This window comes from Artibeus jamaicensis, unplaced genomic scaffold (assembly GCF_021234435.1).
Source record: "Artibeus jamaicensis isolate MK-2021 breed Jamaican fruit bat unplaced genomic scaffold, CSHL_Jam_final contig_1417, whole genome shotgun sequence".
Lineage (NCBI taxonomy): Eukaryota > Metazoa > Chordata > Mammalia > Chiroptera > Phyllostomidae > Artibeus > Artibeus jamaicensis.
The window spans coordinates 570029-585014 of NW_026521282.1; the positions used below are offsets into that span (position 1 = coordinate 570029).

Genomic DNA, 14986 nt, shown 5'->3' on the forward strand with positions numbered 1-14986 from the left:
ATTTAAATAATCATATAATTTGTTCCCCTTAAATCTGTTAAGGTTGATTTTCTAATTATAAACCATCCTTGCATTCTTGCATCCTTGCTTCCTTTGTTATGATATATTATTATATATTGCTAGGTTCAGTTTATTTGTCTAGAATTCTTACATCTATTTCCACATCCTATGTAATATTTCATTGGCTTGTTGTAGTATTATATTTGTCTCATAAAAGTTTGGAGTGACTTCATTCCTTTCTGTCTATGTTTGAAATTACCCACTCATTAAAGATTTGGCAGGACTCATCTGTAAAACTCTCTGAGCTTGTGTTTTTGAAGGGGAGGTAGATTTTTAAAAGACATAGTCAATTTCTTTTTGGTTATAGAGGGTCTACCCAGGTTTTCTGTTAGTAAAGCTGTGTTTTTTAGGAATTAATTCATTGTGCTTATGGTTTCCAATGTATCCACACAATTGTTCATAATATCCTTTTGAAATGTAGCTCTGTTATCTATTATCTATTGTATAATCTATTGTATCTATATGCCATATCTACTTTGCATTTCTTTATATTAGATTTTTCCAATATTTTTATATTTTCTAATATAAAGAAATGAAAAGTCCATTTAGTTTTAGCCAAAAAGTCCACTTAGCTTTTTCCATAAAATAAAAGACACATTTTCATTTTCACCAATAATTTTATTGATTCAGATATTTTGAGGATGTGGCTATCTACCATGTGGTATAATGTTGATTGTTCTCAATTAATATCTGAATTTGATTGCTATCAACTTCAACTGGTCTACCCAACCATAGAGCATCATACAGCCAGAAATCTCCAGCATGAAACTTTACTTATCACTTTTGACATGTTCATTCAGTCACAGTACCTCTTCCACACACTGCACAAATCTTTTTTGCATTTCAGTTGCGGTTTTACCTTTCTTGAAATAATAAAGTATAATATGCCAAAATGTTGCATGTTTTCTTCCATCTTCAATATTAAAATGGTTACACAAAAATTCGCCAATTTGGAAAGTTTTTAAAAAATGCATGCTGATATGACTGCTGTCACAATACCATCTAACAAAATTGTTTTAAATGAAGTTAAAGACGACTAAGCACTACTAGAGCCATCTTATAGGAAAAACCAAATGAACTTTTTGGCCAATCCAATAATTGATTTGTTTCTTTTCTCCTATATCTAGCTTGTTAGAAGTTTGGCTTTTGTTGTTCAGCTTTTCAAAGAATCAGCTTTTGATGTTCTCAGTCCTCTCTATCACGTGTTTCTGCTTCACCAGTTTCTGCTCATCCTATTTTTATTTTACTTTTCTGGGTTTACTCTGCTGTTCCTTCTATAGCTTCTTGAGTTGGATGTTCAGCTTGCTGACTTGTTCACTGCTGTTGACCCAACAACCTACTCAACATTTCCACTTGCGTCTAACAGGCACCCCAAGCTTAACATGGCCAAACCCGCGATCAAGCCATCCTTGATCTGTACCTCCAAAAATGTGCTTTTCTTACGGTTTTCCCAATTGTGGTGAAAGGCGCCCATTTACTCAGTTGCTCAGGCCAAAAACTCAGGAATCGTCCTTCTTTCTTCTCTTTTTTATACCCCACAGCCAATCCTTTCTGCCTGATTTTGAAAATATAGCTTGAATCTCACAACTTCTCAGAACCTTCACTGCCACCACCGTGGTTAAAACCACTGTCACTTCTCCTAGACTGTTGTCAGAACCTCCTGAATGGGCTCTTGCTCCTAGTCTTGTCCCAGCACAGATAGTTCTCCACATTGCACCTACAACACAGATCTGATGCTGTCAGTTCTGGTTCAAAATTCTCCAAGGGCTTCTCATCTCAAAATAAGCTCCCAGTTCCCATGGTGGCTCCAGCTGCCTCTTCAACTGCATACCCTACCCCTCTCTAGCCACATAAGTTTCTTTGTTAGCCCCCAACATGCCAGGAATAGTCTTTCCTCAGGGCCTTTCCACTTGCCTGAAATACTCTCTCCCTAGATATCCATATGGAGGAATAAGATGAGAGCAAAAGCCTGTGGATATCTAAATAGCACCACCTTCACCCTTGTTTTATTTGTGTCAAAGCCAGTATTACTACGTGACATTACATTATACATTTATGTTTAGTATAAATATACCCCATAAGAATGTTAGTTTGCTGTCTTGTTCAGTACTTTGTATCCAGAACTTGGAACAGTGCCTGGCACATAGCAGCTGTTTAATAAATAAATGGGTGAGAGCCAAATCAAAATGAGAAGATTCCTTATTAATCATAGAACTAGCACAAGGAGCATTGGATGAATTGGATGGTGGCTAGAATCAGAGTAAGGTCACCTTAACAAACAGTATTGTCCTGAACACCTCATTGGCTAAAACTTTCTCATACTCTTAAAATATTTTTCTGAAACAGAATTTCTGGATCTTAGTTCCCAAATCACCTCTTCTAGGAAGTTTTCCCCTCCAGAGAGTTTAGTGTTGTTCCTCTCTGTGCTCCCACTGCCCCTTCTTCACACCTTTACCAAACCATCTGATCCAGCAATGGCAAGTCTCATGCAGCTTTGGTATGTACCCTCTTCTCCCGCCAGAGTTTCACGAAGGCCAGGACAGTGATTTGCTGTCAGTTTATTCCCTGTCTCTATGAGACTGTGACTCATGGCAGGCTCAGATGAAAGAATGCAATGGGTAAGCCTATTAAATTAAGGTCCCTCAGCTGGAACAATGTCAGGCTCCAGGGAAGACAACTTTACTGCTTCTACTAAAAGTGGTTTTATTGAGAAAATGAGGATGCAGTGAAACACTTATTGCAACATATTTAGTGCATTTGTGGACAGCATGGCAATGGCCCAGGAGGGCCACGAAAAGAGGAGTTCAGAGCCTAGGCCTTCCCTTGCCCCACCATCCGCAAGGGCCCATTAATTCTTAATATTCAAATTCCGCCCACTAGACCAACCCCTGCGAGCCCAAGCCGCCTCTCTTCCCCAAATGACGGCCAACGTCAGCCAATCGACAGCTGGAGAGGGTGCCCACCCCCTTTTCCCTGGCCAGAATGGACACAAACTCCCGCCAATTGGCGACGCCACCGCCGAGGGCCCCGCCCCGCCCCGCCCGTTTCACCCAATTGCGGGCGGGCTCGCTGCGGTCCTAGAGGCGAGACACGGGCGCGCAGGTGCAGCTGCGCGCATGCCGGCCCGGAGGGCGGGACTCGACGTCGGCCGTGCGGGGTCCCGGCGTCGGAGGCGCGCGCGCTCCCTCCTCTCGGAGAGGGCTGTGGTAAAAGCCGTCCGGAACATGGCCGCCGCCGCCGCTGCCGCGCCAAGCGGAGGAGGAGGAGGAGGCGAGGAGGAGAGACTGTGAGTGGGACCGCAGCGGCCGCGGGCGGGGACCCTTGCGGAGGGGCGGGGGGTAGGGGCGGGACGTGGCGCGGGAGGGGCCCGCGGGGTCGGCGACACGGCTAGCGGATGGCGTCCCTCCTCTTTACCCTCCCCCTCCCGCCGCCGCCGCCGGTGACTGCTCCCCCCCTCCCCCGGCCCGTCACCCACACTCGCGGGTGACCGTCCTCGCTGCGGCCTCCAGGGCCGCCTTCGCCTGGCGCTCCACTCCCTCCCGCCTTCCGCGCGCATCCTGGCCTCAGCCCCGCGGGCACCCCTTTCGCAGGGGCTTCACTTGTCCGGGCTGCGCGCGCGTCGTGCCCTTCTAGGGGCTTCGGGCCCACGGCGCCGTCGCGCGCCCGCGGCCCCGGCCTCTCCCTAGATCCCGCTCTCCCCTCTCCCTTCCTCGCGCGCCCCCTCTCCCGTTACTCGGCACCCCCCCCACCGGCGCGCGTGCGCAGTCCGCCTCCCGTCGGGAGAGTGCGCCACAAGGGCTCCTGCGCTCTCACCCCCATCTCCAGGCTTTGCCTCCCCCTCCTTCTCGCCCATTCCATGACTTTCTGCCCCCACTGTGCGCAAGTCGTCCACCATCTCCTTTCCCATCTAGCAGGAACAAGTAGGTGGGAATTATTGTACACCCACAAAAAGGGATTAGATATTGTGCTCCTGGTCCCACAACTCATCCTAAAGAGGCTGTTCTAGTTCCCATCAGGAGCCGTGGGTAGGGGATTGTGTGTCCGGCAGCACCTGAGGCTCTTCCATAGAAGCGCGCTCCCGGGGTCTTTGGGGGTGCTGTGGCCTTAGAATATGAGCGCCCTCCCTATCCTCCCCCCTTCGCCGGCGATTTTCCAGTTACATAAGTGGAGTGGGACATAGTATATAACGGGCTCCCATAGTCTTGGAGCGTGAAGAAGATCGCCAGTACCAAATGGGGCAAGTTCATCTCATTGCTGTGGTTCATGTCAGTTGTCCCTGAAAGTTTATTTTCTTTTTATTTTGGTTATGACCGAATCACACAAATTGAAACTCAGGTGACTTTTACGTAGCGTGGCGATGTGTCTGTGGTTTTGAACTGAAGACTTAAGGTCATTATGAAGAGTCTGAAAAGAGTGCTCTCATGGAGGAGACCGTTTATGACATTGCTAAGTGTGGACCCGAGAAAGGGATGCTTGCTCTGGAATACCTCTGTGGCAGTCACTTCTGTTGTGTGTTCGGTGTGGATTGGTCACAGCAGAAATGGGCTCCACCACAAAATTGATATTCCTGACTCATGGTCAAACAGATGTGCCCTTCTGGCTATTTTTCCAGGAACAGGAATGGGCTTTGCAGAGCCAGTCATACATTGTGTCTGCTCTGTGGGGTCAGTACCCCAAATTGTGAGATGGTAGACTCAAATTCAAGGGGTGGTTGGTGATCGTGGAACCAAACCTACCAGTGTGAAGTGCTAAGTGGCTTAGACTTTGTAGGACTTGCACAAGTTGGGGGCATTTGTTATATTAGAAAAATGAAGCATATTTGGAAAATATTAACAGCAAATTTTACCTTGCTAGTAAAATTTGCTCTTAATAGGCAGTTATTACTCTAGAGGAGAAGTTTATATTTTGTGGCTGGAATTTTCATCTGGATCTCAGTGATTGCAGTTAGCAAGATTGAACTGACCTTTTGGGTCTTTTGAAATATGCTGGATCCTTCTTAAAAATACAGGGTCTGGATTTTTTAGGTCTTTTGGGAATTTCCCTCATGGATTCAGGGAAATAGGATTGTTTATGGGCTTTTTTAGGACTCCTACTTCAAATCCCAGTCAGGAAGCCTAGGAAATACTTCATTTTATTTTCTTGCTTAGACACGTCAGAACCTTAAAGGGCACAGTCAAATCTAGTAGAAGTACAGTAACCATTTGTGGCATGTCAGCTAGGTGTCTGATCAATGAGGTACATCCTGTTCGTGCACACAGACACAGAAACCTCACTTGACAAAGATTCCAAGGTTTGTACTTCTGAACCTGAGATGTGACAGGACAAGGGCTCTGCTTTGTTTTGCCATTGTTGGCAAATTGTTCGCCTCCTTAGATGCCCTCCAGTGAGCTGTTTGTTATATCTCTAGCCCTTTAAACAGCACAGGCAGCTTCCAGAATATAATGTCTCTGCAAAGTTCCTGGTGGCATCTGAAGTCAGCAACTCCTAACAGCTTGAAGAAACCTACGGCTTTCTTGCTCGAACTGGCTTATCACACTGTCCTATTTCTTATTGTTACAAATTTGCCTGGAATGCTTGAAACCTAGAGTACCAGGTCTTTGTTTCACCTGACAGAGCATGATGCAGTCAGATCCTATTCCAGCTTTTGTGCTGTTTGTGTATTGGTGGGGTTAGAATAGAATTTTGCATTCTATTTGCGATTTCCAGCCAGAATCATTGTTTCTCTGCCTGTACTGCTTCTGAGTGGCTGAATTTACTGGGGTGGGGAGGCAAGCTGTGGAGTTTGACAAAAACTGGCTAAATGACTGCAGTGTGATGTTGCCCCCACCCAAATACTCCCTCCCCCCACATGGAGATGGAATGAGACGCTCACTTCTTTAACTTAGAATAAAGAAGAGCAGAGGTAAAATTGTTAGTTCTTGTCTCAAGCACAGTTTCCACCGCTAATGTACCTGCCTGGGATTATTTGCATGATAAATGATGTGTCCTGGAAGCAGTAATCTTTTATAAAGGTGAATATCAGTGGAAATCTTAATTGGATAAGAACATTTTGTTGGCAGGCTGCCTGAGTATCTGTGAGGAGGGAAGAATCAAAGAAAATGTTTGACATCTGTAGTAGCTAGTGTTTTTTAAACTCACAGGGGTAAAGAACAGTCCTAGACTGGCAGTGAGTTCCAGGGACTTCAGCAGGACACCTGCTTGTATTCACTGCCCTCTGTTATGGTGACACGAGACCAGCCTCCTGTGGCTGACGGACACAACGTTTTTTTCTTGAGTGGAGCATTATTGCCACTCCAGTGGAAGGACCCTGTCCTCAATGCTTCTGTACTAGCCCTGTTCAGGCAAACTGCCATCATCACCACTGTGTTTCTACCTCGTTTTGGTTGGGACAGATGTAAATGGGCTCCCCTTACTTGGGCTCACTTACACAAAAGTTGTGTTCCTCTGCACTTATCTGCTCTCTTCTGCCTTTCTCTTGCAAGGAACTTTTACCTATTGAAAACTTAATTTGCATGCCATCGCTTAAATACTTGGTTCCACCACTTGGATGGTAGGTATGGTGTGTAGGGGACCTGAGTGGAAAGGGGAGTTTGGGGGCGGGCACGGCATCCCCACTCAGAGAGTGCAGTGGCCATTCCATTAGAGAATAAAGCCTTGGCCTTTATAGCTTTTTCAAGGCACAGTTGTGTTGAGTCTGCTGGCTTGTGGATGTGTTCTCAGTATAGCTGTTTTGCTGTTACTGCAGAAGTCTGCACTCTCGGGAGCAAGCCTGAGGAAGTGGTCACTTGTCTTCCTTGCCTAAGAGCTGGGAGTGTTATATATGTGGACCTGCAAGTCACTGCTTTATTGGGTTTTCACCTAACCGATCTCATTTGCTTGCCTTTTATGCCCCCATTGAAATCTTGAGTTAATCAAAGATCTTAAACTTTCAGAGCTAGAAGGAACCTTAATCCAGCTCTTGCAGTTTATAAGTAAAAAGAAAATTGTGGCTGTGAGAAGTTGTGGCTTTTTCAGGGCCTTCCAGCCAGAATACCAGTTTGATTTTTATTATATAGCTAACTGAGTAATACTGTTACCTTGACTTTGAGGATTTCAGAGCATTCTATGACTCAAATGTTAAGGGACTTGTAACCCCTCACTGCACCTCAATAAATAATTCTAGGTACCATCCTGGTATTACAGACCAGCTATAGGTAAAAGACTTGCTTGGTGTTGCCCTTCCTCTGGGTTTGATTATACAAGTAATCTTGTGAATAGTCTCTAAGTTGTACATGCTAGGCTTTTTTTAGTCTAAAGATAAAAGTGCTACTCTTGGGCCAGCGAGGTATCAGAGATGAGCTAATACGGCCCAGTTTAGGTTTAAAGAAGGAAATGATGGCTATCTTAATGATGAAAAATGTAATGGCAAAAGTTCTTTTTTGAACATGTTTTCAAAAGCAAAAGAGAAACTGTCAAACTAAAAACTCAGTTTGTTGAACATTGCAATTTACTGATCTGAGAGGCTTTTTAAAAGTGATTGCTCTGAGTCAGACTTGTGTATTTTGGAGGATGGCTTTGGATCTCCCAGGGCACTTGGTTTCTGTTGGTACTGCTTTTTTCTCTTAGGATTAAAGCCCCTTTGCATGGTGTTACAGTAGCTTGTTGCAGCTTCAGCTGTTTGAGAATTAAGGGAGACTGCCTCTGGATTTCACATGTTCTTTTTGGGATGAGATTTTAGTGCTGCATGTTCTTTTGAACATGTATTCTCTCTCTGAGTATTTCTGTATAACATGATATAAGAAATACTAGAGATCACCACTAACAGTATGCTTTATAGTGTCAAAATGTCCTTCAGAGGTGACAAGACCTGTGATAGTGTCAATTCTAACATGCACGAATCTTTCTTTTATTTTAGCACTGTGTGTTAATGTGCCAGAAATTCACAGTTTATCCTTTGTTTCTAGCTAGGTAAGCTGGGAAATAGCATAGTACTTTGTCTATATGTTTATCTTCAAGATGTCCCAAATAGCCCTGGGAAAAAGGTCCTGCAGCACAATGGGGGCTTTCAACTTACGATTTTCTTTGTTTTAGGCTCCATAAAAATACAGACTCACCAGTTCCTGCTTTGATGTGACATGTGACTCCCCAGAATACATCTTGCTTCTGTAGACCAGCTCCAACAGGATTCCATGGTAGCTGGAATGTTAGGGCTCAGGTAAGTAACCTTCCTTTTTTTTTTTTTAGTATATGTCCTGGTTTGGCCATCTGTTTTTAAAAAAAAAGGAAAAAAAAAAACAAGATGTACTACTCTTGGACAGTATAAAAGTACCCCAAAGACTAAAGACATAACTGTGCCAAACTGTGCCATATAATAAAAAAAAGTCACTTCCCTGAGCCCTGAAAGGTCAGTTTGGGTAGGGTTACTTGGTAGCTACAGCGTGATCTAGGGGCGGGCGTCAGATTAGAGCCGGAACTGGTGATCTGCAACTTCAGTTCACCTTGAAGCAGGTCAGCTGAGCTGAGAGCACTTTGATTGAGCTCTTCACCTGCCGCTGCTGTTGTTGCCCAGTGGTCTTCAGCATGGTGCTTTGTTTGCTTTGGTTTTGGATAAATGACTTCCTGGTCAACCTTAGTGAGCAGTGGTAATGCATTTTCGGATATGGGAACTGGTGTGTGGTCCTCTGGAAGGATAGCCTCCTGAAAGCTGTCACAGAACAGTGGAGCCCATGGTTAATGGCATGTACTTGCCACACTGCTTCCATGGGAACTAAAGGGAACGCCCAGACACACATCTGGCTCTTGAGACTCTAGAGCAGGATGAATGCCTTTTGAAAAGCTGGGGATCCAAGCCATTGGAGGTCTGACACTCAGGTGCTCTGTCAATTGCACTTTTGACTATTTTGGTGCCATTGTGCGGACTTTAATTTTGTAAAAATGAATGTTTCCTTCATTTCTCAATTGTTAGGTTCAATATCTCAAGCTTTTTTTTAAATCAGTGGTGGTCACTCCGCATTTGATGTTTTAACACCTGGATTTCAAACATTCCATGTGGTAAGGCAAAACATTCTAATTGAATTTTTTCTTTTTTTTTCCCTAAGAAAAAATGTGAGTTTCCACATATGCTGCCATTGTGATTCCAGCTGAGACCCTCAAGTAGCACTTTGTTGTGTCTCTAGTGTTTTCTGACACCACAGTCTAAAGTTGTGTGGACATCCATGACAGATAGTCCATTTGGAGACTATGTGAGGGGCAGGGTTTGGGCAGAGGAGAATAGAAGGTGTAGAAGGGAAGGCAAGAATCTTGTAAGGTTCTCCAACTCCCGAATTTGGTTTCGTTCCTGATCCTGTGACTCAAATTGTCATTACCCTTTGCTGTGGGGTGTGCCCTGGGCCCTGCTGACAGGACATTCTTTGTACTCCACATAGTATGTTTTGCTGGTAGGAGTTCTGTGGCTGGCACTTTGTCCATTGTCTCAGAAACTGTGCAGACTAAATGTAATATGGGTAGTAAATGGGTTTCTTCTAGTAGATGGTAGGCCTCGGAGGTGGTTTATGTTTCTAATAGTCTTTTTCTAAGATTATGAATGGATTTTATAAAATAGGCAGTGTTGACGCTATACAGTCTCTTCTAAGAAATATAGAAAGGAAGGGATATTTTTAAAATATATCTCTTATTGCTTATGAATAGGAAAGAGAAGTCCATTTGAGCTTAGGGAACTTTGAAGGGAATAATAAAAGGACAGAATCCGTCTTTAATAGATAAATGCTTTATCTTACTCATTTTCTTCTTTTATTTTTAAAGAAATTATAGAAATAATACATAGTTTTATGGAAAATTCAAGCCATTTAAAGTATATCAAGTAAAAAAAAATGAAAGCTCCTTGTTACTCTCTGTGCCCACTACTCAGAGTAACCACTGTTAATAGCTTGCCATAGATCCTTGTGAATCTTCTTAGGCTATAAGAAGGCTACAAATATGCACCTTTTTCTGTTTTTAACAAAACAAGGGCTTTCTGCCTCGTTTTTGTTAAATAACGGCAGGATCTGGTGCTAACTTACTGTCATGCATTGTCCCTCTGTTGGTTTTCACAATGGTTTCCTATTAAAGATACTATTGGATTGAACTTCATCATTCTTTTTGAAAAACAGCTGCCTAGACTTGGAGTTGCTGGTGACTACCACCACATTGCCTTTCTAAATGGCTATCCCTGTTCCCACAACAGTCCGAGAAAGTACCATTTCCCTATACCCTCCCAGAATTGTTTATCCATCTTTTAAATTTGTGCTCTTTGGATTATTACTGAGGCTGAACCTCAGTAATCATTGGCCATTCGTATTTGGTCTTTGCGAATTGCTTATTTGTGTTGTGCATTCATTCTTCCATTAGGATATTTTAAGTCAATTTGTAGGAACTCTTAATGTATTAAGGATATTAATTCTCTGTCATCATGCAGCTATTTTCCTACTTTGTCATATACCTGTTGATTATGCTTGTCTTTTTGATACATAAGATTTCTGTTATGATTTCTTCTTTTGCTTTTATAGTTAGAAAATTCTTTCCTACTCTAAGAACATATCAATATTCACCTATATATTCTTCAAAAAAAACTTGATATACTCTATTCACACATACATATTTGAAAAGTATAAAAGGATCCTGTGGGTAAGTTGTCCTATGTTTTTTGTATGGTTTTTAAAAATACCTGTATCTATATTTAACTTTAAGGTGGGATGAGGTCTAGAGCCCACTTAGCCAGTTGTGTCATAGCTATTTGGTGAACCAATGATATGGTCTTCACCTTTATGATGTGCTGACTTCAAGTGAACAAAGCATCTCTTACTTTTTTCTTTCTGAATTTTTTCTTTGTGAGGCTTGGTGGCAAGCCTGTCATCATTTATTTATTCACCCAACAAATATTCAAACTCCTGCTTAGAGGCAAGGGCAGGGCTGGACTCTGCAAGTGCTGCCTTCTCATTGATGGGGGGCAAGGCTACAGAGGTTGCAGTGCCAGTGGCATGGCCACAGTGCTCCTTCTGGAAGATTCCAGAAAATAGTGGATCTTCACAAAAGTAGGTTTTAGATAATCTAGGAGGAATTTGGAGGGGTGTGTGTGTGTGTGTGTGTGTGAGTGAGTGTGTGATTCCAACATAAGTTTTAGCTTTAGGGTAGACTGCAACATAAAGCATAGTTTGTTTTATAACTCGTGTAATTGCAGGCTGATTTTTGTCTTGAATTATGATGAAGGCTTTTTGCAGTTGAAACAGTTCTATATTCAGCCAGCATGGTTGTTATGATAGAATAAAAGTTGCATACTGATAAAAATGGTAATTTTCTTGTATGATGATTTTGAAGCTTTTCTGTAAAGGCTGATAAATATAAAGACAGGCTTTTGGTGAATATATTCTTAGAGGAACAAGTGTAATTTTTTACAACTTGAATCATTTAAATCTAATAAATATGCTCAAAACTGAAGTGGAATCCTGATTTGGATTGAAAACATTTTTTACTTAAAAAAGGGATATAAATAACCACGGAAAAGGCTTCTTGTATAAGGTTGGGTTTTTTTTAAATGAGTTTTTTGAATAGTTGGGTACATAGTACAGAATGAAAAACATGGTGTAAAAGGTTATATGGTAAAAGACCTTCTTGCTACCCTGTCCGCAGATACCATTTCTCTCCCTGGAGGCAGCCATCATTACTAGTTTCTTATTAATCCATGAGTGTGTTTGTGTAATTTTTAAATTGTAGTGAAATATAGCCCTGGCTGGTGTGGCTCAGTGGATTGAACACCAGCCTGTGAACCGAGGGGTTGCCAGTTTGATCCCTGGTTGGGGTGCATGCTTGGGTTGTAGGCCAGGTCCCTGGTTGGAGTTGAGGGCATGTGAGAGCCAACCAATCAATGTTTTTCTTGTGCATTGGTGTTTCTCCCCTTCCCTTTTTCGCTCCCTTTCCCTCTCTGTAATAATAAGTAAATAAAATCTTTTTTAAAAATTGTAGTAAAATACATAATATGAAGTTTACTGTTACTCATTTTATGTGTACTGTTTAGAGACATTAAATACATTCTCATTGTTTTGCAACTACCACCAGTAAGCATCTCCAGAACCCTTTTCATCTTGTAAAAGTGAAATTGTCCCCATTAAACCATTATTCCCCATTCCTCCCTCCTCCCCCAGTGCAATCACCTTTATACTTTCTGTTTCTGAAATTGGTTATCTCATATTAGTATATATTATTATATGTGTGTTTATGTACATATTTTATGTATGTGTGTTTACACAAAGAATAAAATACTGTGCACTTCTGTGATTGCTCTTTTTAGTTACTGTATCTCAGAGGTTGTTCAGTATTAGTTCCTATAGACTCGTACCATTCTTTTTAAGGATTGGGTTAGTAGTCCATTATATGGACACACTATAATTTATTTAAATAGTTTTTTTATTGATGGATATTTATGTTTCCAGTGTTTTTAATTCATTAATGCTGTAGTGAATAGTGTTTTACATACTTCATTTTGCTTACAGCCAAGTATATCTGTAGGAGAAATTCCTAGAGATAGGACTTGTAGGATCAAAGGGTATGTGCGTTTTAAACTTTGATAGATATTGCTAAATCAAGGGTGGCCTTTTAATTGCACAGTTTTAAAGAAAAGGCTACATATGAGTAGATAAGCATACAAATTTATGACTGCATGATTATTTGTAGAGATTAGAGAACTGTTAATTAGGTTAGGAAGATGTGGTTTTTAACAGTTAGCACTGGAAAGCAAAACTTCAGAAGCTTCCATTTCGTCAAATGAGAGAGACCTTGTGTGAGCAGAACCTGTGAGGCAGGACCCTTCAGTTGGTAGGAGGAACTTCAGCCAGTTCTCATTTGTGAATCTTAAAGAAAATGGAAGCCCTGGCTGGTGTAGCTCAGTGGATTGAGCACAGGCCTGCAAACCAAAGGATAGTGATTTAATTCCCAGTCAGGGCACATGCCTGGGTTGCAGGCCAGTTCCCAGCAGGGGACGCATGAGAGGCAACCATACATTGATGTTTCTCTCCCTCTCTCCTTCCCTTCCCCTCCCCTCTAAAGGTAAATAAATAAAATCTTGAAAAAAGAAAATGGAGCATTTTTATTTTGGTTCTGTTCTAAGTTGCAGTGGCTCCTGGGACTCAGGGTTGAAGATTCTTCATGACTGCTAGACCTTCTGTTCTTGTTTTAATTATAATATGCATAAGGAATAGTATCTTGGGAATATTCAGGACCAGGTTGCTGTATGCATACCTTCATTCATCTGGTGTGTCTCCTTGTGCTGTAGAAACATCTTTACAGCAGAAGCCCCACCAGAGTTCCGAGGGAGAATGGAATTGTAGAGAAATGAGGCTTGACATCTGATTTATGTTTATATCCTTTGGTCCTATTAACCAAGAAGATATTTTTATTTCTGTGTTTGTTAAAGCTTTCCACAAAAAGGGCATTCATTTTCTAGACTTATTAATAGGGCAGTTTGAAGGTTTTATTTTTAGATTTGAAACAAAGCAAAGCAGGCATCTAAGATATGCACATTTCTTTGTTTTCATCTACTTTGCAACATTCCACATTGCTGCTAAAACATGAACTTGAGCATTTAAAAAAATTTTATGTATTTATTTATTTTTAGAGAGGGGGGAGGGAGGGAGAAAGAAAGGAAGAGAAACATCGATTGGTTGCCTCTCGCACACCCCCAGCCGGGACCCTGGCCTGCAACCCAGGCATGTGCCCTGACCTGAGATCAAACTGGCAACCTTTTCATTTTGCGGGATGACACCCAACCAACTGAGCCACACTGGTTTGGGCAAACTTGAGCACTTTTAGCATGAGCTGACTTTCTATGTGTAAGTTATATTTTTAAATATTGAAGCATTTTGTTTTTCTGGGGCTTCTAGTGGTACTTAAGGGTTTTGTTTTGTTTTGTTTTTTATTTTATTTGTTTATTTTTTAGAACGGGGAAGGGAAGGAAAAGAGAGGGAGAGAAACATCAGTGTGTGGTTGTCTCTTGCGCTCCCCCTAGTGGAGACCTGGCCAGCAACCCAGGCATGTGCCCTGACTGGGAATTGAACCGGTGACATTTTGATTCACAGCTGGTGCTCATTCCACTGAGCCACACCAGCCAGGGCAAGTTTTGACATTACTTTGATAAGTTGTATTTTAAATTTGTCAACACATATTGACTAACTTATTTTTTAAATATAAATTTTCATGTGTTTCTGGTTTTTGTGTATTTTGTAAACAACAGAAGGTATTAGCTCATATTAAGTACTAATTTGTTCTAATATTTTCAGCTGTTTTTGGAATTACACTTGGCAAAAAAACATAGACAAACGTTTGCAGTTGTGACAGTTTGTCTTTTTGTTCCTTTTAATTCTAGAATAAATAATTCCAGTGGATTTTCTTCTAGACTTGTAAGAACATGGAAATGATTAAAGTTGTCAATATTTAAGTGGTTAGGGAGGGTTGAAAGTCTTTTTTAAGTGGTATCACCCTATAAAAATGTTAATGTAGCAACTGTATAAAATTTCTTCGTCACTCTTCCAGGTTAAGATAAAGCAAACAAACAAAAACATAGTATTTCTCTCTCTCTTTTTTTAGATTTTATTTATTTATTTTTAGAGATGGGGGGAAGAGAGGGAGAGAAAAATTAATGTGTGAGATATACATTGATTGGTTGCTTCTCACATGCCCCTAACCGGGGACCTGGCTCACAACCGAGGCATGAGTCCTGACTGGAAATTGAACTGGTGACCTTTTGGTTCACAGGCCAGCACTCAATCCACTGAGCCACACTATCCAGGGCCATAGCATTTCTTTTTTAATTATACAAATAAAACATTTTTTTAAATGTAGATGCATGGAAATCACTCTGGGAGTTCTGCATAGTATGTATCTTTCTAGACTGAGGACTCTGACTCAGGGTTGAGACTTC

The 14986-nt window shown here is 41.7% G+C and overlaps 1 protein-coding gene across 1 annotated transcript in view; it reads left to right on the top strand.

The window, feature by feature from the left end:
• Positions 1-3204: 3204 nt before the first annotated feature.
• The window catches only part of MECP2 (methyl-CpG binding protein 2), a 58816-nt gene continuing 47034 nt past the window's right edge, over positions 3205-14986 (top strand). Inside the window, exon 1 of the mRNA XM_037151209.2 lies at positions 3205-3346. Coding sequence (XP_037007104.1) covers positions 3285-3346 — 62 coding nt within the window. The 5' untranslated portion in view covers positions 3205-3284. The remainder of the gene's footprint in view (positions 3347-14986) is intronic.